Genomic DNA, 27621 nt, shown 5'->3' with positions numbered 1-27621 from the left:
AGATGAACAACACAGTGACCCTGACTTTGTCAACTGAACTCAAAGTAATAGTTGCATCTTGTTAACGATATGTAATTAATTAGTTTGTGCAGATTTATTGCTATAGAGGATACAAAATTTGCACAGTTTAAAAATTTGTTCTTACAGGGTATTTAGTACAATCATCAAATGTTGCTCGCAAGTCTCAGCGTTGCTTTTGTTCACACAACTTAAATGAAGCTTCTAAGTGATATTCTTTTCCTTCTAAGAAAACTCCCATTTGTGATTTCTGAACCTTCTAGCCACCATAGCGAAGAATATCTATGAAGAAGTTCCACTCTGCAAGTTGCTTCACACTATTTAGTAGCACACGTGAAAATGCATTTTAAGCAGCAAAACCCTTTTCCTTACTGAGTACCATGTGACATCTGGAATTCTGATTCTGCATACCATTTCTAAAGAGAGAGAGGTGTCCCACGAGGCACGCAGGTAGAAATAAATGTTACAAGGCTAGAGAGTCAAGTGAAATCTTCCTGCTAATTAGAGATTATTAGAAGAGCTTGGCAGGAAAAGGTTATGGAAACAGAAACTAACACCTGTTACTGGTTGACAGACAGTGGTCACAAGTTGCTTAAGAAGCGGGCGGGCAAGCAAGCTTTCTTTTCAGTTCATTCAGGTCCCTGGCTGGAAATAGAAGTCAAGGCAGAGTCCTCCAATCAGCAAGCTGCCAGAGCCATTAAAAGAAGCATCTGTAGATACTGTTGCTTGTTTTGAGACCATTTCTTTATTTCCATGTGACAGCAGCGTGTCAAAAGCATGCCTCACATTACCATATGATTCAAGCAGTAAAACATGTTTCCTACAGCACAGGCTTTTAGGGAAAATATTCAAGCACTAAAAATACATTCCAATCTGCACTGCACTTCATCTAATGTTTTGTTTCAAGCATGTCTGCGTATTTCAGCCATTTAGATGATTTTGTTTGTAGCAGAAAGAAGTTCTAAGGAAAAGCACTGAGTAAAGGGCTGGAGGAAGGAGTTTACACTTCCAGATGAAGCTGGTATGAGAAGGCAGAAGAGAGCTGAACTTTGTAGTCTTCAAAGAAGTGTGTATTTTCTTCTTTCACCTCTGTCTGAACCTACATATGAGGGTATGTTCACAGCTCTCCTTCCTTTCCAGCTTCACAAAACAGTAGGTGACTCTGCAAGCCAAAATGCCACATCTCTCCTGCCAGAGTTCAAATTTCATGCAATCCCTCTGAAGGTGAACTAGCAAGGTCTCGCAGCTAATCTGTGCTGAGTGTCATTTGGGCTCCTCCCTCTGCCAGCTCCATCCCTTGCAATGCCTCCTCTCTTCTCTGTCAATAAGACCCTTGCACCATTTCCAAGCCCTTCATTAAAGGCTGTTGGAAGTCTGCTTTTTAACCTTCACATCTGTGTTTATTCTCTGCACAAAAGCAGAGTGGAATCTCTGCCTGCCAGGCAATTCCTTTCGTAAAACTTTTTTCTTTCCCTTTCTGACTTTTCAGAGCATGAAATGTGCCTGCTAATCCTAATTGCCTCAGATGGAGAGCCTTGCAGAGACTAAACAAAGGGGCAGCCTTCCACCAAGAGCACAGCTCTGTTCAAGTCGCACAGAGCAGCCACCAGGCTCTAAGCTCAAGTCTCTAGAGCTCCCATCTCATTTTGCTGCATTTCTGAAGCACACAAGGACAATATTCCCCATGCAGATATGCTGGACATAAGGACTTACTTTCCCCTCTCCTATTTAAAGGGCTCTTCCAACACCAGAGCCCATTACGCTGCATGACATGGGCACTGGTTGGGCAGTCCTCAAATACACTTGCTATGTGTCAAAGCAAAGCAGCTCAACACACCTGACTTTTAAGGGTCATTTGTTTGCCTGCATCCCAGCATCAATTCTCTTATTCAACAAAAAGTTTGCAAGGTCCCACCAGCACATTTGCAGCCAGCCTATCCATGAGCCGTGCCTTGACCAGTGGCACAGGCATTGAGAAATGCAATTAGCAGGGATTCATATGCTTTTGCTTGCAGTGATAACTAAGAAGTTAACTTTCTGGTCTAGCAGAGATGCCTGGATTCAGAGGAATACTTCCACTATAGAAAAAAAGAAAAAAAAGAAGAAAAAAAAAGAAATAATCTCGCTTACTGTCATTGCTTAGTGAGGATGTCCTTAGCACCCAAGGCCAGTGCCTGTGAACTTAAGCTGTCACACCACTCACACTATCCACTACGTCTACTGCAGTTCACTTGTCTAACAGCAGCTAATGCAGCATCACACTAATCCAGCCTTGCCAGAACTGCTCTATATGATTTTAGCTAATTCAGAGCTCCTGCAATTTTTGAGATTTTCTTGTAGAGACTTGTCACACTTGCCAGCTTTATCCCACATTCCACAAAAGTTATATGTTATCACCAGCTCCATACCTGGCAGATTAGCACGGCCACACTTTCTTTTCACACTGAATAATTCCTCTCCTGAGCAGAGGCTCAAATAGGACTCCCAGCTAAATAACACAGTGGTGCAGATACATGTAGAACAGATGCTAAAATAGAGTAAAATTGCTTTTCATGGAGAATAGCCTCTTCCTTTATAAGTGAAATCTCTGAAATCCTATTAATGCAAACAAATCAGCAGCCAAATGCCTGCTGCTGCCTCTGCAGCTCTTACTGCAAGGATGTGTGCTTAGCACAACTTGAATTGCATGTGTCTTCTGCCAAAATACTCATCTTCAGTGGAAAAAACCTCAGCTGTGTCCTCATAGAGCACATAAATGTCTTATCAGCCACCACACTGCAGTAACACACATTTTCACTGATCCAAAAAGCAGTATGATCCCTAGAAGGATCCAAATTCCTGAGATTTAACTGTATATCAATACAGGGCAAAGCTCCTACACAAGAGGCACTTTTCATTGTAGAAAAAGCAGCATGCAGTATTAATACAAGCTCCAAGCACAGAAACGCATCCAAACCCTCTGTGCTCATCAGTGAATGGAAGACTTGCAAAAATTCTTACTATCTTTATACACATTTCAGAACTAGTTTTATTACAGCATAAACCCTGAGCATCCTACAATGGAAACGCTGTGTCAGCCCAGCAACACAAACCGAGCTGCCATCACAATGCGGAGAAGTAAGCTAAACACACTCAATGGTTGATTACATTTCACAGCTATAATATCCTGTGACCAGAGTAGGTCTGCTGAGGAAACACTTGCCTGTTCTGAATGAGTACACATACAGGAGGTTAAGATGAAATCATGTCTCCTTGGAGAAAAATGCAACTCCATTAATAAGAATGCAGGTCCTGACAACTTAAATAAACTCCATATAATAAACTAACAAAGTGTCTTAGGGGAAACAGAGAGCTGACAGGTGGCATTCATGAAATGTGCCTTAACTGTGTGCTGCTCTCACTAAAAGCCGCTATTCAGACCAGTGGGTCCCATATAGTTGCTATATCTGCAAGCAAAATTTGCACTAATGTTGCTCTTAAAAGACAGAACTGAAGAGACATCACTAATGGAGCAATTCATGAGGTATCCCCAATCTGATGAGAAGTGAAGGAAGAGCAGGAAATGGGAAGCAAGCAGCCAGGCTAGCTGTTTTCTGGGTGAAGTGGTGAACAGGGAGACAACCAAGAAAAGCAGAAAATGTGCAAACTGGGAAAAAACAAAGCCTAATAGCAGACAAACTAATGGGAAGGTAGTTCAAAATTAAAGCACGGTACAGTAGAAAGGAGGAAGCCCAACCTGGAAGAATGCAATGAGGAGACCACATTGTTCCAGCTGGGAAATAATAAGGTAAAAGTAACCTACATTAAGAAAAGTGCTTGGCCCTTACAATGCTTTGAACACTTTCTGATGAAGGAAGTTTTGAGGGTAGTTTGAGATGACCTCAATGACAGCAATGGAAATTAGACTCTTAACACCATTAGATTAAATGCGCTGAGCAAGTTCCATAACCTCAGTGAATACAGAGATTCAGGCTCAAGGAGTGATCAGGATCCTGGAGCAAGCAGAGCAGGACTAACAGTGGTCCACATGTTGCTGGACCACTGTTCAACAACCTGAAAGAAACAGTACAACATTTAAAACACATGATTCAGCAGCAGAGCTCCCAGAAAGCAGCAGGACTTCCCCAAAGAGTTCAGCAAAGTTCATAACCTTGCGGCGACTTCTGTAAATCAGCGCCACAGCTGAATTCATGCCAGACAGGTCCAATTCACTGCAATTACAAAAGCAACTGCAAGATCAAAAGAGACTGACACTTTATCCCATTATTTTACTAAGTGTTAGAAGTCAAAATCAAAGCTACACAGGGATAAACTAAGACCTAAGCTCAAAGCAGTAGCAGTACATCCCAGCTACTCCACATGTAGCTCCTGGGCTGCACAACAGATGGGTATTTCAGATAGGTTTTTATTTCTTTCTAGGGCAGACTTGACCTTAATCCAATACAAATTAGTTCATAATACTATCAGAGGATACAAGCAGACGTGTTCAAGAAACTGCTATCCAATGCAACCAACACTTCTACTAATAATAGCAGAAGGAAATTCAGACAATGAAAATGGGGCAATTGCAGCTTACTGGTTTGATGTAAAATTTTAGATTATAAACAGTCCGGAGCAAGCCACGCTTTACTAGAGGTAGGGGTCATAAACTAAAAGGAAACTGCAGTGAGGCTCCAAGATCACCTTCACTGCAGGAAAGTCAGAAGTCCAGTGCCTACCAGATCAAAACATCAGCACAGGTAAAGCCTAAGAAGATGAGCACTTCAGATCAAGCTCTCAAGTCCTAGGACTCAGTGTAATGGCACAGTGCCACTGGACAATCTTATTGGACTTCACAGGTGAGAAGGACAGCAGAAGGTAAGCGGTAGCTAACTAAAATCAGAGAAGTAATGATACTGACATCAAGCTCTTCACAGTTCTGCACAATCAGCCAACTGGAAAGGGCAATGTCACCAGGTGCCCTGCACTTAATGCAGCGCCCTGAAGCAAAGGCATTAGAGTGTCTGCACACACTCAGTGGCAAGAACCTTGAAACAAAAGAAACTGATGGCAGAAGGAAGGTCATTAGCTAGCTATCAAGAGTGATTTTTCCTTCCAGCGAGAACCAGAATAACAATACAGTGTACTTCACAGGCAATGCTGCTGCATTTTCTATGGCTAGGGCCACGAGGGTCTGCACCCTGCTCCAGAGAGCTTCCTGCTTGAGAAGGCTGGGCCAGCAGCAGCTGCCAGACAATTCTAAAAAAAAAAGGCCATTTGAACTGTGACCATCCCCATGCAGCAATACACTGACATTTCCAGTCAGAAATGGCCTCTTTGCAAGCAGGGAAGTAAAGATGGGGCTTTGCCTTCAGCTTTCACTCCTTCCCATGTCAAGAGGAACATATGTGTCAAGTGCCTTCTGTGGAACTCCAGCAGCCACTCTGCACACCACTCACATCACTTCCATGCCTTCCACAAAGGGCTCAAACTCTTAGCTACGCTCCCACCCATCATTCAATAGCTTTGCATAACTGTTCATTCCACATGGCCTACAAGATATTTCTCTGAATATCTGAATCACTCTCCACCATAACTGTCTTCCAGTTTCTGTTAACCCTTCTGTCTTGCTATAATTTCAAGTCTATAAGCACTATCAATAACTCTTCTACTTTCACCCCTCTTCTTACTGCATCTTCTATCACTTGAGTGTCAAAATGTTCCTTTCATGCTTTTCAGTGTCCTCATGAGACGCATTTGTTTTGCCTCCTTCCTCCCAATCATGCTCCTCACCAGATCTGAAACCAGTTCCCATTTCACTACCCACTGTAAGATATCTGTGTGTAGTAGTGATAGTTTTCATCGTTTTCCTTCTACTAATGCACCTCAGAGAAGATGCGGATGGCCTCTGCCACGAACCAAAAGACAGATCCTTGAACAAGCTGTGTGCAGCACACCAGGCGACATGTCACATGGATGGGTGTATGCATGCCCACACCGTGAATGCTAATATGAACAATTGTTTGAAATAAGGAAAAGTACTTCTCCCATTTAACTAAAACCCACGCCTGCAATCCCAGCTGCCTTGTCACCACCTTTGACTCATTCCTCAATCCCTCCCCTCCTCCAGCCTCCATTTCTCTCTGCGCAGAATCCCAATTGCTTATGAGAAATTAGAGAATGACATTACTTCTTCCATCTTCCTAGCCCCCCCCATCCCTCCTGCTATTCCTCCATCACATTCAGAAGAATCTTGCCAAGCTTTTAAGCTTTCCACTTGCCCTGATGATATTATCCTATTTCTTTTGTGCTGATTTCCACCCCTCATCACTTGTCAGTACACATTTGTATGCTCTTCTTTTCTTTCACAATACAAATGTGCATTAAGTTCTTGTATCTCTAAATTCCTCAGGCACTGGACCACAGATTGAACGTGTCGGGTGAAAAGGGGAAATGTATTCATCATGACCTTTGTTTTCTGCTCAGTCTTCTTTTCAGCTCTCAAATGCACCACATGAACAGGCAGTCACTTCTCTTTTCCTGACAAACACAGTGCTCACTACGGCAAAACCACTTTTCATGTTTCCAGCCTACCTTCCATCTCTCAAATACTATTAGAGCTGCTTTGCGTTTAGTAACCATTTCCTGGTCAAAGCTCAGAACTAGTTTCCTAACCATCATCGCTCCTGACTTAGCAGAGGTCATAATATTTTTAATTCCTGAATTGCTCCTAAGTAGGCTTCTGTGTATGACTTCCACCAGTACCACACTCACCTCCCCAGAACATGGAGGAGACAAACAGGTGATTATGAACATAACCACAGCTTCTCCCACACCAATCTCTGTGCACTGCCAGCTCTGATGTTTATCTAACTGGTCATATGCAACATCCACACTGCTGTAAAACCAGGTGGGTTGAAACAGCTTGGTACAGCTGAAATTGCATACAGTTATAGGCAGTGCTTGAAGCAAGGGAAAGAGATGAAGATCAGGTTCCCAGATCAACAAGGCCTGTACTCAAAAGTTAGGCTACCAGGGCACTCAGCATGACTCAAGAGCACTTGTCTTCATAGATGAATTCCTGGCTCACAGCTCTTGCTAATTTTGAACTTGTAGAAACACAGAGACTGCTGGATTCCAACTCACACAGAGCTCAGCAGGTGAGCGTCAAACTAATGTTCAAGTAAGCAAAACACAGTTTCCTGCAGCAGTGCAGACATGCAGCTCTTTCTTAGTTCAAAATCAACTCTCTGCGCTCCTGTAAACAACGGAGACCATCTCTCCTCCGTCCCTACCTCTGAACTAGAGACATATCCATTCAAAAAAGAAGGCACTGGAGGGAACGGTATATGCAGAATACACTTTCACACTTGATTTGTTTGTATTTGTTTGTCTAAAATCAGTGTACAAAATCTCCTCCAGCTTACTTTTGATTGAACTATGAGAATTAAAAATTTGAACCAAGATTACATAATACTCTCACCTCGACTAGGGCCCTTATTTGCTGGTGTGGAAACACCGTTAGTATCCTCTGCCTTCTTTAAGAATGTCTGTTTCATGCAGGACATTTACTGCCTCCTGACATCACTCCTACTTGTTTAACACCAACAACAAATGTAGCTTTTATGCTCTGGGAAAAGTCCTATTTATTGATAGTTTGATGTACTGCTCAGTTATCAAAAACTCCAGGATAGCAAGCAGGAGGATCCAATGACACAATCTAATCTACCTGGGAAAGGGAGCTAGCTAAAATATACAGCATCCTTACCAATCCCTTATAAAATATACAACTCTGTTGCCATAACAAGAGCTTCCTTCATCTTCAATCAAGGATTGCTACTGAAGTGTCTATGCAGGTAATTTATAATGAAGTTGGTTCAAGATTTCATCTCCCCATACCATGCAAAATGTGTAAGCAAAAATCAGGATTATTCTCTGCACAGACAACAACAGTCTAATGTGGCAGGTAACTGAGAAGACCCACAGCTCCACAACTCTGCACACAGATCTCAACAGGTTCCCTGCCTTCCCTTCTCCTTCAAGAGTGGGGGTGATCTTTTTATTAAAAAAGAAAGAAAGAAAGAAGCAATGAGCTATGGGAAAATAATTTAAGGCTAAGTGAGCTTTACCACCCACAAAGAGACATGTCCCCAAGGGGCCTTCACCGCCCACAAGATGATGAGCACTTCTGCAAAATCTTACCCCGTCTGATATAATGGTATCGAGAAATTCATCACTTTAACAACGCATACAAAAGAAATCAGCTAGCACCCTTCACTTTCAAGAGCATCATCATTTTTCCCCAAGCTCCGTTTCTTGCCTTCCTAAATCTCAAAGCCAGCTTCAGCTTTCCAGTCACTAAAACAACAACAGAAGGGCCAGCCTGTATCCACAAATTCTATATACAAGCTCTCTCACATTCAGTGCTCATTTCTGTCACAAAGCACTTGAGCAGACCACGGCACATGAAATGATGCACATGGCTACTGAGGCCTCCTGTCCTGGGACCATAGGAGACATCTAGTTGAGGCTATCGCATAGACCAGAAACTGTAGGACAAGCTCGTACACTCATAAACTTCACCCTGAGTTCAGGGAACAACTTTGCTAGTTTAAATGCTTCACCTACCAAAAAAAACCACCAACAGTTTAAACAATTAACTGCCATAAGGTAGGTGGCAAATTCAATGAAGCAGTACCTTAAGAAATAAACAGAAAATTCAATTCTAGCAATACCCAATATCTGCTATTTGTTTCCAGTCTAAATTAGTCTGCATTATTTCTAATTCCTTTTGTCTCCTAAAGCATGCTTTATCAAAAACCCTTCCCCCAGTTCATTGTATCTGGACCAAACAACTATTACCTACTACTTCTTTGATTAGCTAAGTACATGAAGGTTATGGCACTTTATCTGAAGTTTTTCTCAGCAGATTTTTCTTGAGCTACTTCAAGTCCTTCTAAATCACAAAGAAAAGCTGTAAGTGGATTTTCATACCATCTAGAATGGTGGTATTAAAACCATACAAAAAAAATAACAACAGTTTCATACTCTGATATTGCCTCCTTTGTTGTAAGGTTTTAGAGCTATGTAATCATGACAGGAATTCATGCTCCCCTTGACCATCACAAGGAATGAAGAAAATGCAGGAAAGATTTGTCCACTAAATCAACAGCCAATTTTACTGGCTGCAATCAGATGTGGATTGATCCCAGACCCAAGCTCCTGATTCTTCCACCAACCAACGGCAACAGACCAGTAACAATGAACTAAAGGCTCCTATCCACACTCAACAGCTGGCTCCTTTGAAGTACATCTTGCCTCTGGCCCGGGTCATTGCACAAAATCTGCTTCCTTTAACTGCCCGAAATCTTCCCCATTGTTTCAGCCTAATTTAGGGATTTGAGTACCATACTGTTCCTGTTTGAAACATGCTTCCAAAAACGCATATGGAGGCCTGTGTACCAGGGCTGGTAACAATAACAGTGCAATTGCATCCCTCATCTCTTCTGGGAAATGTAATCATCGTAATCATCCCTCTAACAGAATGGCAAAAGTGTAATTAGCACTTTGGGGCTCTGTATTTGGGACCTCGTAACCCTTTAGCAGAATCTTCTCCTATGAAGGATTGGGAAGGACAAAGCCATAAGCATTTCTGTAGCAGAAACTCTTCTCCTGGGGCAGCATAACCAAGGACAACACATCAAAAACATCTCCACAACTCCTGAAATGCAGCCAGTCACAGACAACATCTGGCACACTTGAGTAAATGCAGATCTTCCCAACTACTGCTAATCTCAGTGCAGCCACATTTCCAGATCCTAGCCAAAACTCCCCTGACACCTAACTCCTCATTAAGCATATCCTGTAAGACAAAGGGGTCTGCACTCACTCTGACTGGAAAAGTTGTACTCATTTTAAATTGCATTTACAAATAAAATTGTAAGTTATGCTCATAACATATTGCAGCTAATCCACACCACCTTTTCCTACAGATTCATGTTGTGTAAGTAGCGGATTGAACAGTTTTTGGCTTTCTGGTTCCACTTACCAAAAGGAAACTGAGACTCTTGGAACAAAATAAGTATCCCTAAAGAAAGCTAGTAACACAGCTTTCTCTAGTAACACTCGCACTTTTAGACAACGTCTGAAAGAGTCAGAAGTCCTCTGTAGAAAAAGTCATCAATGTCTTACAACAGGCTATCGCAATATGTTCAACTAGAAGCAGCTGTACCTACTGCTTCAAATAGAACTCCATTTTCACATACAGGGAGCCCAAATATCATTTCACTACTCTTGTGTACTCCATAATTCAGAGAATCTCTGAAGGTCAGTGATGGAAAGGATCTCTGGAGATTCCCTAGTCTAACCGTCTTGCTCAGTGCAGGCTGAATTTCCTGGCACTGCTGCTCTGCCAAGCAGTATTTAACCTCTGGAAGCAAGGCATTCCCAAAGGAGCACGCTCCATGCAAACCAAACAGCTAATTCTTTTCCTCCCCTCAACGTTCCTTGTTTCTTAGTTTGTTATACCACCTCTGCTGCTTCCATTTTGTCCATTCTGCTTCTCTTCTAGATGTTTTTTTTCTGCACCCAGTTGTCAGGGCAGGATGCAACCAGCCTAATTTGATGCATGTAAAGGTATCCACAATAGAAAGGTACTTCTCCCAAATTCCTTATATAATGATGAATGATAAAAACACTGGCAGCTCCATATAAGATTTAAAGTACCTAAGTTCAGCTCCCTCCAGATGAATCAGAGCAAAATCTTCTCTCTCTAACTACTTCTACACAGGAAGCTTAGTTTCCCAAGTCAGATGACCAACAAATTACAGTGTAAGTACCCCCCACAGTGCAAATAGCTGTGGATTCTTATTTCCAGCTGACTCATATTCCCTATCAATTAACACATTCGCATTTAGCAGATTGAGATGAACCGCAGGTTAAGCTGCAAAAAACATAAAGGGAAGACAAGAACAAAAAGGACTAAGCAAAAGCAAGCTTTAAAACACTAGTAGCACTATTTTGACTTTCCAGTTGCACCTTTATTTAAGAGCCATTTTGAACACCTGCAGTTCTTGGACACAAAGAGGCAACTCTTAGTGTGTGAAAAAACTGATATACATATAATTTATTACAAGTTTATCTTAGTAAATAAACTGGGTTTAGAGACTGTGCATGATCCTTGACACTACTCTGTTCTCTGCAAAGAAACGGGATAGCATCTTACAAGGATTTCTCCTAAAATTCTGGGAGAGGAATTTCATTTGAAGAATATTTACCACAAAGTTCATTTTCTGACGACAGTCATGATGTGGTAAGACACTGCAGCCAGTGCTGCAGAATCTGTAAGACAACACTAGATCTAATAGTAAGATATAGTTAACTCAGACATTCATCACTGGCTTTTTCTGTTAGCTTGCTTCTGCCTTTTCACTTAAGACAACTCCATGAATTTGGCTGAGCGTACTGATCTTCTACTCCTTTTGACAATAGACAGATCTGCAGAGTAATGCAGTCAATGAACATAGATAGCAGTCTGCTTCTGTTACAAGTCTGCTGGGTACTGCTTAATACGAAAAGATGTAAGCCTTTGAGTCACCACCTTCTCTGTGGTCTCTCTATAGCCCATGTCACCAGCCAGCAAACATAAGAAGCTTAAAGCACTCCTCAAGTCTTTTTTTGACTGGAGAGCTGTAGATATCTATCACGTTTGTGACAGACTTGAGAACTGTTCACATTTTTTTGTGGAAATACAGCCTCTTACTCAGAAATACAAAGAGAGGCTGTAGCATTGAACTGTAGACGTATAAAGCAGCTATAGCAGGGAGTGGAAAGTGTGCCTTTGAGGAATTGGAGCAACATCCTTCCCAGAGAAGTGGAGTACACACCTGCTAATGGTGAGCAAAATGGGGGTGCAGGAACAAGAAGGATGTATTTTCCAATCAACTTTCATTGACCTTTTGGAGTTCAGTCATCTATTTCTGTCCTACCTTGTACAGCCTGGCATTGCTGCAAGCACATCTGAAAGGTGAGGGCATCTCAGAATAGAATTCACAACTTGCTATGACACTGGATGCAACAGAACACAGCTAGGTCAAGAAAGCTTAGCTACGGGAGGCATTCACACCTGTGATGCCAGAGGAACTGGAGAATCTAACTGCAGCACTGTTTCCAGGGAAACCAAAGCAGCCTCTTATCACGATCACTTTCACCATTAGCGCATAAACAAAAGGTTACTGGGTGAATTCTAGTAGCAGCAGCAACAAATACTCTTTCCAGTTGTCTATGTCAGAGGCTCATCAACATCCATTTTAACTCATGGTGAGTTATAGTCATTCAGTTGTATTTGAACAAGTGAGCTCTTAACACAGCTAGAGTGCTAACAGATTGGGAATACGCAGCAGGAGACATCATTAGGTCACTGCCCTAATTCTCATTAGGAAAACTATCATGACCTCATACAAATCTTCCTATCACAGAGAAAGGACAATATATACACACCATCTTAGCTAATCTTTATCTAAATGAAACTTCAGATGTTCCAGCTATTGTGCCTTAATAGTTTCTGGCAGAAGTACAGAAACAAGAAGCTGAACTTCTGCATCACTTGTAGACATATGACCTGAAATTCTCCCAGGGACACTAACTCTGAACAACAGGACAGTTTATGTGATTCTGCAAAAATATCATCTGGGTACCATACGTGAAGTCCAGCAACCCAAATCAAAGGCAGGCTGTCAACCTTCCAGTACTATTAAGTTTAAGGTGACAAAGTAATTTCACTTACAGCCTCAGCTTTATTCCAATGAAAGAAATAGCCATCACAATTCCTATTACACAGCTTTGTTGGCACCTACACAGAGAGATGCAAAACTGCACCATTATCCCTCTCGTAGCAAGTTATATACTGAATAGGGATGAGTAATGGAAAAATCTGAAACACCAAGCTTATTTCTTGAAAACATGCGTTTAGTCTCCGGTCTATTACCCTAAAATAGCAAGGAAATCACTCAAAATCTGTAAACGTAGACTGTCATTCAGTGCCATTCAACCCTTCAGTTATCCTGAGTGTGGATTTCCTCATGAGATGGAGAACTTTGAGCAACTGTGCTGGAAAACATTTCAGTAGATAAAGTCTGGTGGCAAAGTCAGAACACACAAACACAATCTGTATCTGCACACTGAAAAAACCTTTTATTTGTGGAGACACGTGTAACAGAAAGTTGTCCACTAAACCAAAGCAAGGTGAGAAAAAAGCATTTCCAGTACAATTTCATTTGAAGATCCCCTGCTGACTAACAGGAACATCAACAAACTGGCCTCTGTGTCAATTTTTAAGGCCCCCTGTGAAGTTCCTTGGCAAACACTGATCTTCTGAGCTTGCACTAAACTGAAACCAATGCCTTCTTTATTTCACTGTACCAACTGCATGTCTTTGTCTACCCTGAAGTAGCTGGATAATTACTATAAAGCCTTCAGGAAAGGCTCATGCAGGCAAAAGAGATCAGATGCACTTCAGTAGAAATGAAGGGGAGTTATTTAAAAAAAAAAAACAACGAATATTTACTCATCTTTAATAACATATTAGGACCTACAGCTGCCTATAATTAGATGCCAAAAAACCATCCATGACTTGATTCTCATACTACTTCCTGTCCTGCTCACAGTGTGACTTAGGATAAAGAAATCTGCAAACTAAATTCTGGACAGAAGTCCTCAGCCTCAAGGAAAAATATATATTTAAAAAAAAAAAGAAAAAGAAAAAGAAAAAAACAGTAGGAGGTGGTAAACAACACCGAGCTGTGTCTTCCTTGATCCAGAGCCAAGCATGTTATGCTGCTGAACTCTGCCACAGCACTAACTCCCATTAAGAAATGTGTAACCTCATCTCACAGAACAGCTCTTTGGTCTCTCCTGGGAGGCACAAATGCCTATCAGAACAAGAAGAAAAAACACACACTGCTGGTTAGACTAGAAGACAAACAGTCCCAAGACACTGTAGTCCATTGTATGAAATAGGTCAGCCTTATTGAATACAAAACCAAAATGTATTTACTGCTTTCACTGACAAAAAAAAAAAAAAAAAAAAACCAACAAAAACATCATCCAACTAGTTTTCAGTGTATGGACGCCTCCTTGGAGACCATAACTCCATCATCTGTGTCAGTTCAATAAGGAGAGAAGAGTCCAAAGGGCAGCATACAGCCCACACTAGAGTATCGGAAGAGCTACCAACTGAACTCCCAGATTTCTGATAAGTCTTGAAATAAAAGGAGAACATGGAAGACAGAAAAATATGTTAGTGTTATACCAGTATTTTAAAAGGTTGAAATAGGATGAGACGTGTCAGTCTTGTCAGCCTGACATTGATTCCAGACAAAATAATGAAAAAGCTGATATAAGATTCAGTTAATAAAGGATTAAAGGAGGACAGTGTAATTACTGCCAATCAACACAGACTTTACAGTAAAATATAACTTGTCAAACTACCAACACTTTTTGGTGTGATTACAAGTTTGAATGCTACTGGTAACAATGTTGATGTAATACATTTCCATACAGTGTTTTACTTGGTGCCACAAAACACAGTGATATAGCGTATCATGTCTGCTAACATAAAGATCTACACTGTGCCAGTAGACGACTGGAGAAGGACAGTGCTACTTGGACTTGTTTTTGTTCCAATGCTACATGCAAATTAGGCTGCTGGCATGAGATATCTGTCTGTCATGATGACTAGTACCCTTTAATTCCCCCCACCCTGAACTCCCATCTGCTTTACCCATCTGTTATCACCTTTCCTACCTTCACCCAGAAGGGCTTTGGAGCAGGAATGGCTGCACGTCCTTGTCAAATACAAGCGTATTTAACCCTGACCTAAACCCTGCCTGACATCTATCTCTAAGTCATCCCATACCAACAATGCCATGCTGTCAAATCCACAGTTTTGCTTTAGTGCTAGCTTATCTGCTTAGGTAACTCGTTATTTTGGGGAGTTCATTAAAGATCACATTTATTCACAAGACACTCTCACCTAGCATGGACCTACTGTCTTTAAGAATTGCAGGAGAACAACATTAAATAATGGAAAGTTGTTCATATAAAGCAGAAAATGTGGACAGAACTTGACAGCAAGAAGTTTGACACTAAGAAATTTAGTCAGTGCAGCACAAAAAACACAGACCCTTAGGATCTGTCTGCTTCTTTTGTTTCCTCTCCTCATACAGCAATAAATGGGACAGGAGAAGCGTAACCAATAGCTCCCATGTACACGTGGCCACAGAAGACTACAGTCAGCTTTTACGCAAGCTGTCAGGCTAGGAATTTGTTTTCTGGCATCTTTCTCAAATCCTGCAGAGGTTGCATAAGAAATACATTTGGCATTTATGGATTTAAAAAAAAAAAATAATCAGAAGTAATAGATTGGATGCACCATAGTATGAAGCAATTCAAGGCACTGAGGCTTAGATTAGCCTGATTTAAGTGAAAGATGATTCATTTTTATCTCAGCCAAGCCTGGCAACCTCACCTGTAATTGCCAGGCCAGGATTAAAGTACTCATGAGTTTTTTCACTATGGTAGTGAAGAAAGAACTACTGCTTTGGCAAGGGCTAACTGGAAAAGAAGGCATATTATCTGCATTGCAACTTTCAACAGCCCCAAAATAAAGTATCCAAAAATGCCAATGCTGCTGACTGACCTAATGGCCACAAGAAATTCTCTATCTCACAACTGCCACCTCGTTTTCTAGTTCTCATCCTTCACACCTCCACCTAATATTTACATCTTCAACTTTCCTGGCATCTGTAACACATTAACATGTTTTTGAACGCAAGTGTAAAACATTTTGAAAGCTGAAAGTGTACGTAAATACCAAAATAAACAGAATGCTGAAATAAAGCATGAGAAGGAATTACTGCATTAGGAGAATTAATTACTTTTATATTTAAGTCAACAAAAGTCTTCACTTGGAATCCCAGCCATTTCCAGTGTGAGGTCCTGTAACACTGCAGCAACCAACAAACCTTTCCTAAGGTATATTCAGCACAGTACCATACAGAAAAGATTGGTCTTGTAATCACAGGGCTTCTAGCAGACAACTTCCATCTTCTTTTGTTAATCTTGGCATGCACGCTGCAAACAGCAAATGTTGTGAATTTTTGGGCTCGGATTCCCTAAAATGTGCAAGGAGAAGAAGCCAGGCTCCTTTCCAGTCACTAAGGAATAGGCAGACTATGAGGAGGGCTGGAAGAGGGATGAAGGCAGGTGTCTCCTGCAAAGCTGGGCTGCAGAAAATCTCTGCAGTGTTGCCTGGCAGCAAGTAATTATCTGCCAGTGTGCTGTTTCCATGTGCCAACAACCAAAGCCCACACAGGCAGCAAGCATGGGAAAGTACATGCGTCAGCTAAAGCTTCAAGCTAATTCCACTGTTTCCTAATAAAAAATAGCGGAGGTGCTTTGAAGCCTAATCTATTGCAACAAGGTCTATGAACCACACATGCACTCAGACAAAAACGACCACAGACAAAAATCCAAGAGATGCTTCTGGCACTTAAGAGCCAGAAGACAAGACCCCTCTCCTACAGATGCAAAAACCATGCAAAAACCACAGCTCCACAGCAGAACGGTTGGGAAATATCCACAACATGGCTTAGGCATAGTTGATCATAGCTTAAGATAAGCTAAAGATCTCTCAAGAGTCTTCACGACCCTTACAGCACTCCTTTCAGTGATGAAACTACCTACAAACAAGAAAAAAAGCACATCTGGTCTGTCTGTCCATACCTTGTCTGCTGTTCTCCCTCAAGCTCCAAGATGCCTTCCCTGTACTTGGGTTAATTACAGAGCAACTCAGAATCAGACAAAAAAGCACCCTCAAGAGTTATGTCATCCAGAACCATTTCATTCATGAGCTGCCAGTGTGTCGACTCTTGTCCCCCTCCACATCCCCTCCCGCCTCCGCTTGCCCTTTAAGGCTCCCAAATGCCTGTGCACCATATGCGGTGGCAGCCTAGCTTTTAAATACACACTTATTAACATCCTAATTGAATCCTGCATTGCCTTGTGTGCATCTTGCCAGCCAGAACACGAACAAGGCACCCTATAATTCAATTAGAAGGACCTGCAGCAAACTGATCATTAGTCTGTCAGGTTGTTAAGTAAAAGACATCTAGAAATAAGGAAGGAAGCTAAACAAAGACAACTGTTAACAGCACCCCTCCCCAAATCACGCTGACATTCCCGTACACATCTTTGAAGAATGGAATCTGCAGTGCCCAAGAACTTGAATGATAGTTTACCATCATGCCATAACAGTCCTCTCTCTTGTTTCAAGGGACTTCAAACATCAACAGTCGGAACTAGCCTTTTTCTGATGGTTCCTCTTCTGCACAGATTCATACATAACATACATAATTTCAAACAAGAAAATCTCATTACCTGCCAAAACCCGGTTGACAGAAGAATGAGTGGCCAAGCCAGGCTGTCCCCTTTCATGGAAAATTCCAGCATAAGGCAAGTACTCTGGCAGCAAGAAGCGTCTGCAAAACAGAGACCGTAAATGTACCTGAAGACACATCTCAGTATCTACAGCAATAGCCTTGGCAAAACATGACTAAATCTCAGCACACTGTAGCAGAAGGAAGACTGGACTCCTCCGCTTTAGCCAGCCACTTCACTGCTTGAAATGAATAGTAAATTACAGATTAGATCTTCCTCTGATCAGTGCGGCTTTGAAGTCACCATCAAGCATATCCCTTACCTCCCACAATAGCTTCCTAATCTTAAACCAGCAAGTCTCACTAAGAATTTCCCATCAGATTCTTTTCTCCTCCTATTATATCCAAACATGCAGGTAAATGCTAAGATCACTGATGATGCCAACACACCATCTCAAGAGTTCCAGAAGTTGCCAACCAAGAAAACATCAGCCTTAAACAAGAAAGAAAACTGATCTGAAAGTGCCTTGGAGTTGTACTGCAACTAGCCCCTACAGGACTTTCTGTTCTTACAAGTAGAAGCCTTACCTTGGGACAAAGCGCCCCAGCGATGGTGCAGACATGCGGGCATTCCGGGGAGCTCGGTGCCTGGATCGATCTCCATTGTCCCTTCAGCAAAAGAAAAACAAATAAAAATTGCATATTGAAAATACAATGTAATAAAGTATTCTACATGAACAGGAAAAAAAAGCATTGTCAACTGGTCATCCTGAGGACACCATTGAGTTTTAATGGTTCTTTTGCATAAGTCATATGCTTCTTGTGTTCCAAATTCACACAGTTTATTATACCAGAAATGTCTGACAGCTTTGTGTATAGGTTGCCTAATACAGAGTTTGCTCATCGTTTGTGCCTCAAAAGCATCAGCAAAATCAGTCAGTTAGCTAAAGTCAGTATGCAAATAAATGAATCAGAAACCTTGGGATTTGGACCATGAGAACAAAAGCAAAAACACCACAGTCCTCAAGAAAATGTTCTGCTAGACGAGGACATCTGCAACATTTCACCTGTTCATTTTCAGTTCTGACTAAGGAACATCATTCTTAGCCTTCTGACATCATCCTCAGACTCCTTCTGAGCTCTCTCCCTTCAAAGTCCAGTCTAAGTGCCATCACAACTTGAAATAGATCTCACTTTTCACAATCTTTTCCTTTGAAGTCAGAAATGTTAAGTGGTATCAGACAAAAACACAACTCTTCAAAAACCTCTCATTCCTTTTCACAACAAATGATTGTACCCTGGAGAATGAGGTGAAAGGTTTAGAATGTTTTGTCCTACAACAGGTACAGGAAAGCCTTCTTCCCCATAACAGTGCAAGACCAAAAAGACTGCCCAGAGAAGTCGTGTGGAACTGCCAGCCTTGGAAATCCCAAGCCACAGTTAGACAAAGCCATGGCTGATTTTGGCAAAAGCAACCCCACATCAAGCAGGAGCCAAGATTGAAGGACCTCCAACAAGCAAAAATCCTGACACTGCATTCACAGATGTCAGAGTGCCTGTAATCACACACACAGCTCTAAGACTGAAAGGAAAACAATGACACTCCATCACCGAGCGGAGTTCTGAAACAGATCTCTGCAACGCTTTACGCTTTCAGTTCAGAAATTTACTTTCTGCATGACCTTGCACAAGCAGTAAGTGTGTTCTCCTTGGACTCCAGACCCCCATCTGTCTGCAGTTCTAACTGCCCTCCTCCGAGACAGCTGTGGGGAGAATATTACTTCCAGACCCCTAGAATCACTAGAAAACTAAATATTCCTTATGTAACACAGTAGCAGTGCATTCCTAACCCACTCCAGCAAGTTGTGCATGTGGTTGGGATTGTTTTCTTTTTTTGTTATTTTGCTTTTTTAAAGTCAGTGAGCAAGAAACGTGGGCTGAGAAGAAAGTCCGTTGCATGGCTGTTTCCCACACACTTGAGGAACCAAGAACACAAGAGCAGAGGTTGTTCTGCAAAGCTCATTAGCATTTCAAGTTATTTCCACTAAAATAAAATCTAAATCAAAGCTCATAGCACCCATTTCTCCTCCTGCTGCAGAAGCAGCATTTGCTATTCACAGCCAAAGCCACACCTCTCCCTGAGGTTTCTGTGAAACCAGCAGGGGTTCCTGAAATCAGCAAAATAAAAGATTCTAATGGTCTTTTTATCAGAAGCCTCCATTCTATCAAGAAGCAGATCAATAACAGAAGAAATACTGAAAAGTCTGAGTGCTGGCATAACAGCTTTTTCCTGCTAATGAGAAAAGGCCAAAGGGGACAGCAAGCATCCTGTTCCAGATCCTGCCACACACAGTAAGAGCTGCCAAAAGTCAGACAAGAAATAGATTTTTATTATTTTTTAAGAGTTCACGTAGTAGTCTTTGAAACTATGCTGATATGCAGCGCTTGGAGAGCTAAAGCCAAACAGTTTTCAGGATCTGTACTTGTTTTGGACATCTACTAGAATTACAAGATGCTCTCATAAAGGACAAATAAAGGCAAGATGAACAACAGGATTACACCCTGTAGAACTATCCAGATAAAGAGAATCTCTGTAACAGGCTTCAAAAGGAATGAGGAATTAGCTCTAGCAAAAAAATTTAAAGAGGTGAAGGTGCAAAGGTTCCCACAGCAGAAATCAAGAGTCCTTAAGCAAGTAATTCTGGTATTTTAAAATGGCACTAGCCAAAGTTCCATAGGAAGGTTTTAGGAGACATGCTATCTGAACTGAAGTGGAAGATAGGAGAACTTGAATTGGAGAACTCTTTTACTGTCCCTGTTTTCATAACCCCCTCAACACAAAAAGCCAGAAAGGTAAAAAAAACAGACTACGCTTCCTTCAGTTTTCATCATGACAGAAAGCCTCTGGAGATTCAGAAAAAAAACAATCTACTTTTAAGACCCCCCTCTTAAAAATTAAAATAAATAACTTTTAAACCCCCACCATTCTAACTACCACTACACTGTAACTTATGCAACAGGATTTGGAATGAGAAACAGTGACTATCCTGCGAGAATGTTAAAATTTCCAATTACAGAATGGAAGCTTAAGATACACTCGTTTAGCTGTTTGTGTGAAAAAGGGATATTACCAAACATCACTCCAAATCACTAATTTACAGAGTCATTTATATCTAAACTCCTATGCTCAACGTCACGTAAGAGTTTTTGAGCATCTACTGCTGTAAAGCTAAAACAGCTGATATTACCCTGGTGCCAGCTGAAGATTATTTCTGCACCTTCTAAAAAGGAAAATAAAAAGCTCCACAGATCAGTAAAGATGGGTGGCACTTTGTGTTATTTCTGTACTACACACTGCCTGCTGACAGAGGGAGGAGAGCAGATGTTAGATTGCCTGCAGTGCCAGCGCGAAGCACTCCTGTAAGAAACTAAAAGCTTCCTACAAAGTTCTCTAAACTAGGAGTGGAAACCTCATGTTCCACTTCCTACCTAATGCCAACTACCCATAGATTCATTCAGTTAATTATTTGCAGTGGATAGTTTCATTAACATAACTTGAAAAGACAGATCTTTCAGTATGTTTGCACTCATAAGATTCCGCTGTAAAAAGTCCCAACAGCTTCCCTGCAAAAATAAGTGAAACCAATGTGTCACAGCAAGTGTTGTAACAGGGTTGAAAAGCCTCCTGGATTAACCTTTGCTGTCAGTGCACCAGCAAAAGCCAATGGCACAGGGGAACTTATGAAGAAGGAACAAAACCAGACTAGTTTGTCTGAGGAGGAAACCTCACCTACAAATGGTCAACAAATGTTAAGGGTCTGTCCCAGAATTCAGGTTACAGATAACTTGCTTAGATCCCAGCATGGGATAATCCAGAACGGCAACACAGAATCATAGAATCACTCAGGATGGAAAAGACCTTAAAGATCACTGAGTCCAACCACAACCTAACCATACTACCCTAACTCTTAACAACCCTCTGCTAAATCATGTCCCTGAGCACCACATCTAAATGGTTTTTAAGCACATCCAGGGATGGTGAATCAACCACCTCCCTGGGGAGCCTATTCCAGTGCTTAACAGCCCTTTCTGTAAAGTGCTTCCTAAAATCCAACATAAACTTACCCAGGGATAACTTGAGGCCATTTCCCCTTGTCCTGTCACCAGTGAGAAGAGACCAACCCTGTTTTTGCTGTAAGCACTTTTCAGATATTGGAAGAGAGCAATAAGGTCTCTCCCCAGCCTCCTTTTCCCCAGACTAAACAGCCCCAGTTCCTTCAATCTCTCCTCCTTCACAATCCTTATTGCCTTTCTTTGGACCTGCTCCAGCACCTCAATGTCTTTCCTGTACTGAGGTACCCAAAACTAAACACAGTACTCAAGATGAGGCCTTACCAGTGCCAAGTAGAGGGGCAGGATGACTTCCCTGGTCCTGCTCACCACACCATTTCTGATACAAGCCAGGATACCATTGGCCTTCTTGGCCACCCTGCTGGCTCATATTCAGCCAACTGTCCATCAGCACACCAAGGCCCCTTTCCATCAGGCACCTTTCCAGCCACTCCTCCCCAAGACTGTAGTGTTGCCTGGGGTTGTTGTGATCAAAATGCAGGACCCAACACTTGGTCCTATTGAAACTCATACAGTTTGCCTTGGCCCATCAATCCAGTCTATACTGGTCCCTCTGTAGCACCCTTCTCACCTCAAGCAGATCAACACTCCCTCCCAACTTGGCATCATCTGCAAACTCACTGAGGGTGCACTCAATCCCCACAATCAAGATTGTTAACATGGTGCATAACAGTTGGTAGGAAAAAAATAGCATTAACAGAGAAAAGGTGCAGGAAGAGAAAGCAATATTCCCATATATTCAAGAAGGCTTGTAAAGCTTATAGAAGTATGAAAGTTTGTACAAACTGGATTTCTTGGTACTTTTCTTGCCTGTTGACCGAAGTATATAGAACAGAGTGGAAATGATGGCTTTGAAAATGGAAATGCAGGTGCAAAACTATGCATTCTAGAGGTTGGAAAAGAAAGGCTTTTCTTCACATGTAGTAACTCTGCTACCGCATTAGTAACTGAATGGATACAGAAGATATTCAAGACCATAAGAAAAGGGAAAAAAAAAAAAAAAAAGCAGCTAGGTTTTGCTTCTCAATCTTGGCAACAGTAATTTTTAATATTTAGAAATTGTTGTATTAGGAAGTGAAATTAAACACACAGCATGGAATTTCTAATGCAATCTGCTGGTCTAACCGTTCCCATTGTAGTCAACATTAAAACTCCCACTGCCTACATTGCCAACAGAATTAGGTCAACAAGGACCATTTTGAAACGCCATTTAATTATCAGAGCCAGTACCAGTAAAGTCACACAAGCAGGAAAGAATCAAATTATGCCAGACCAAGCCAATTGCTCCATATTTTTGGCATTTTATAGCGCTTCATCTGATCAAATTTAAAATGCTAAATCAATTTCTATTGCAGAGGTTTCTGCACTTCATTCTGATGCTAAATAACTGGTAAAGTGGCATCTACAAATATCTTGAAGGGTTGGCAGTGGATTCAGTAATACCATCAATGTAATATGAAGAAAAGCTTCAGACATGAGGCATCTCCTCATACTTGCTAGTAGTTTAAGACTGCAGCAGGTTACTTTAGAGGAAGCAGCAGAAGGGCAGGAGTAGCATAAAGACCATACTGAGAGCTCAGAAGATGCTACCAAAAAGTACTATTTGGCTTCAGAGGCTGGTCAAAACTGACCCAGATCCTTTTGAGAGTGCATTTAGGGTATCAATAAAATGGCCATGAAGAAGAAACAGAATGTGTGTACTTCACAAGGTTCTCTGAGGATCTGGATGGAAAGCGATGACATACTGTGAAGGGCATAATCGCAAAAGCTGCATAGGACGATGAGATAAAGCACATTATGTTTCATCAAAGGTACAGAAGCACAAAGAAAAAGAAGTGTGTGTAGGGGGGGGCACATTATGTTTGCTAGTGATTCTAAGAACATGTCAACCACTTCCTAGCACCACAACTAGTGAGTAAGAGACATACAGAGTTGTGAGCACAATGACAGTAAATTAACTACGGGTTTTACAACTGAGAGGATCCAGACATCAGAAAACGTTAGAACTTCAGCTTTTTTTCTCCCTGATCTTGCAAGCTCCTGAGCATCTCCAGCAAACTGGGAAAGCTAGAAGCATTTCTAGGAAATAAGCCTCTCAAAATTCAGAGGTAAACACAGCATAAATAAAACCCTGACGTTCTCAATATTTCAGCAAGAAACACAGAAGATGAAAGTCACGATGCAAGTTGCTGTAACTCTGCAGAAAGACACAGTAGCTGGAATAACATGCCCTGGATCAATAAGATTTGTCTCTTAAAAGCACACAGTTTCCACCTTACAGATGTTATTTTACTCACAATCCTTAAGACTTGAAAAATTTGTAAACTCAGCACAGAAAAAGGGGACCATCCTACTTACGGCTGAGGACAACATCATGTTACTTAAAAACAGGAATATGTTTAACAGAAAAGATTTAAAACAATATCTGAGCTGAGACTTTTTCTATATGTAGGTACAAATAGCTAAGCATGGCACACTGGGCATATTAGAAAGGGTAACAAATACCAACATTCACAGACTTTAAAATGACAAAAACTTTGATTTAAATGAGCATACAGTCACAAAGATTAAAAGCATCATTTCTTCTACCTGTCTTTGAAAGGTATTGCTGAAGCACATAGAACAGAAGAACACAATAAGAACCAAGAAAAACAAGCAAAAAGAGGCATATGCTACACTAAGAGCTTTTCCTGTCACTACGTGTTTTTGGACCATGGAACAGACTCCCAAACATAACAGTGAAAGTCCAGCGAAACTGAAGAATAAAAATGCTAAAGAAACTGCCAACAGCAATGCTGTCCATAGCTACTTAGTATGGTAATTTATGAAGAAATTAGTTAAGTCACTCAAGACACAGCACCTTTCCATTTTCCTATGTTCTTCTGAAGGCTTAAATGTCAGTCAAAGCAAGCAGGTTTTTTTTTCAAGAAAAGTTTCCTCTGGTGTTCCCACATATTTATCAACTAAAACTTCCCAACAGCAATGGTACTGTAGATTGCTGTGTTACTAATGGCTCTCCTGTCTAGAGGGAAACAAAACCTCCAGCCTTGATTACCTTTTAGAGGGCCATTCTGAGGGAAATGTATTTACAAGATTAAAAATGGCACTTCAGAAGATGAAGTGTTTCAGACAAGCATCACATAAGAGAGGATTTGTCACCCGGTCAAGAGAAATAGCAGCACTTACCCGTTAAACACTGAGGATTAATTGCTTCAGAGAGACACTAATTTCAAACCACAACAAAGCCCTCTTATCTAGGAGCAGAGCAGGTATCCAGTTGACTCTATTCTAATCACCTCACTATGTGGTGAACTTTCAAACAGATGACCTTTTAGAATAAGGTGTTACACCCCTTGAATCCTTATAAAACAGAAGCAGAGGCTGGACAGAGGTAGAGAATACCTACATCTCAGCCTAGAACTGACACTGGAGGAAACTGACTGAGGAAACAACTCTATTCAATTTTTTATTAAAAAAAACAACAAAAAACATCCAACATTACAACTGTCTTTCTTTGGAGACCCCTTAACTGGGCATTTTCAAGCACTTGAATGCAAATATCACTACAGCTAAGTAGTACAACTGGTGCTCATTCAATAGTTCATACAGCAAACACTAACAGCTGTCTCATTGGACTTCAGCGCTGGAATTAAGCACCTAAAGCAAGCACTATTATATATATATATTTTAATAGGACACGTTGACTATTTGTTAGAATCCAAAAGATTAATGCAGTGAAAAGGCAATACAGGAATAAAATAGCAAAGGGACTAGCATGAATGGGATGGTGTTATAAAGAGAAAAGTGCTCAACCACCTCTGAAGATCAAAGCCTGAAGGGAAAACTCCACAAGGGAGGAATCTCCAACCAGAGATCCTTTCCCAGTGACGGTCAGCCCTTAAATGAGGTCTAAGAAAGGTGCAGACAGGCTCTATCCCTTGTGTTGGACTGAACTGCCTTCACCTGTGCTCCAAGAGATAACCACTTTCTTTCCTCAGGTGTTCAATCAGTGGTTCAGGCCATGACTCAACAGTTGTCATTATGCTATTACTATGCTGCTTTTCCAAGATAATTAGAAATGAAAACATAACTACACAATTAACTATCAGTCCTACAGGTTTGCAGAAAGCTAACCACTGCCTGCTCTGTAGGGTCAGCAGCAAAAATGCTGCCTTAATCACTCTCAGCAATACCAGACATCATTTACCAGGTGATCTTGTTTGACTTAAGAGTTTCAGAGACAGAAAATAAAGGCAAAATGAAAACAACGAATATAATTTCTAAGTAGCTTAAATTGCAAGAAAAACTCAGAAGGGTGAAGGATTCAGTCTTGACATGAAGACTGTTTCAAGAAGCCCAGGCAACATACAGTGTGGGATATGATGTGAGCTTTTCTGGCAACTGTCACCTTCCAAGAGACATTCGTTCCTTTGCCACCCTGTTATGAAGATGGTTGCCTTGCTGGAATGTGACTTAATGGTAAAACAGCATGGAGAGGTTAGCAATATCCTGCAGTGCTCCTGCAAGGAAATAGTCACTGCCTGTCACTGCATCCAAGCAGTATTATTAGACATTAAGACCAAGATAAGGAGAATACAAAAGACTGTCACAAAAGATAAAGATAAAAAGAACAGGGAAAATGAAGCTGCAGGCTATTATGAGCAGATCACAAGCCAAACTAAGACTCTCACTAATCCTTGAAAAGTGAAGTTCAAAGAGTAGGTTCAGTATCGTTCCCATTCATCCAGGACTTGTTAGCATTCTTAGCCTGCAACTGTGTTTAAGATGATGAATATAATTAACATAAATTGCTGTGTATCTAGAAGCAACATCCTAGCGCTAACTGCTACAGAAACTTATACCAGAGCAAAGAACAATAATGTGACCATCAAGCTCCAACCAGTTGGCACCAAAAACACAGATAAATGGGCTCCGGGAAGAAAACAACAACAAAGGCAGCTACATGCAACAAACAGTAATCCTGTTTTTTAAATATTTATCTCTGAACTCAAGTAACAAAACACTAACAAGAGCATTATTTGTAGGTGCTCACATAGGAGAGACAGATGACAAACTTTCCATTTAAGACTTCCAGAAAGAAATTACTTTTATTTCTGCAGTTTTCTGATGAACTGAAGATCCTAAAAACCTCATTTCACCAACGTTTAAGCAACAAGTGCATATATATTTTTCACCTCCTCTCAAGTGTTTTGTTAACCTTAAACATAAACATCAGGGTAGCAACAGTAAAAGAGGAAAAGGAGTGTAATTACTGTTACAAACCTTGCAGTTTAGCCATGCTACTTTTCTGTCACCACACCAGAATATTATCAGCTCATCTTTGCTACAGTGTATCTGAACCGAACATCTGGCATCCCATCCACCTGGACATGATGTGGGCTAAGCTCCAGTCACATTACCAAGTAGCTTTCTTCTGTACCTCCCAGATTCCCTTCACTTCTCACAATAGAATTGCTCTTAGTTGCTGTCCTGGAACTGCAGATCAAAAAGCTCCATGCTTATCTAAAATCTCACAAAAGCTTTAGCCTTTCTGAACTCTGTTCTCCTCACAAGAAAACTCCAGTTCTACTTTTCAGAGTTTCTCCTTCAGAAGTTGAAGGCTGACGCTGGAATTAGAAAAGCACTCTGAAATAAATTAATGCACAGCGGACAGGAAAGCAGCAGGTACATTGTGAACTGATTGCATTTCTAAAGATTAGCATGCACATTTTTCATCGTGATATTCAACTCCCTTCCCACACCAAATTTTCACCATTCCTCTTGACAAGCAACAGTGAGAAGAGTCAAAAGCCTGAACTATCCAAGTGACACTCTGAGCTACCACACTGCCATGGCCACTGCTCGTCCCTTCAGGCTTTTCTCAGGTAATATCACTTCAGACACCACTGCGTCCAGGCAGCTCTTAATATTTTCAGGTATTAAGACGTGTCAAGCTTTCTAAAAAATATATAATAAATGATATTTTAAATTAAAAGATTCTGAAGGTAGAGTGATTGCCTGGTTAAACTGCAGAAGTATCTTATTAGCCATGAACTTT

At 41.1% G+C, this 27621-nt stretch overlaps 1 protein-coding gene across 7 annotated transcripts in view; it reads right to left on the bottom strand.

Moving 5' to 3' along the window:
* AMBRA1 (autophagy and beclin 1 regulator 1) overlaps positions 1–27621 on the bottom strand; it is a 120568-nt gene that overhangs the window by 52891 nt on the left and 40056 nt on the right. For 4 of the 7 annotated variants that reach the window (XM_085548746.1, XM_015864397.3, XM_085548748.1 and 1 more), the window contains 2 exons: positions 18021–18101; positions 17434–17534 (listed from right to left, as the gene is read on the bottom strand). In XM_085548746.1, the coding sequence (XP_085404872.1) occupies positions 17434–17534; positions 18021–18101 (182 nt within the window). Of the gene's footprint in view, positions 1–17433; positions 17535–18020; positions 18105–27621 lie in introns of all 7 variants that reach the window. The other 3 variants (XM_015864395.3, XM_085548747.1, XM_085548749.1) reach the window with 1 other exon arrangement.

The sequence above is a fragment of the Coturnix japonica genome, chromosome 5 (genome assembly GCF_054131305.1).
Source record: "Coturnix japonica strain WE chromosome 5, WE-NBRP24, whole genome shotgun sequence".
NCBI lineage: Eukaryota > Metazoa > Chordata > Aves > Galliformes > Phasianidae > Coturnix > Coturnix japonica.
This window is presented reverse-complemented; position numbering and strand designations above follow the sequence as displayed.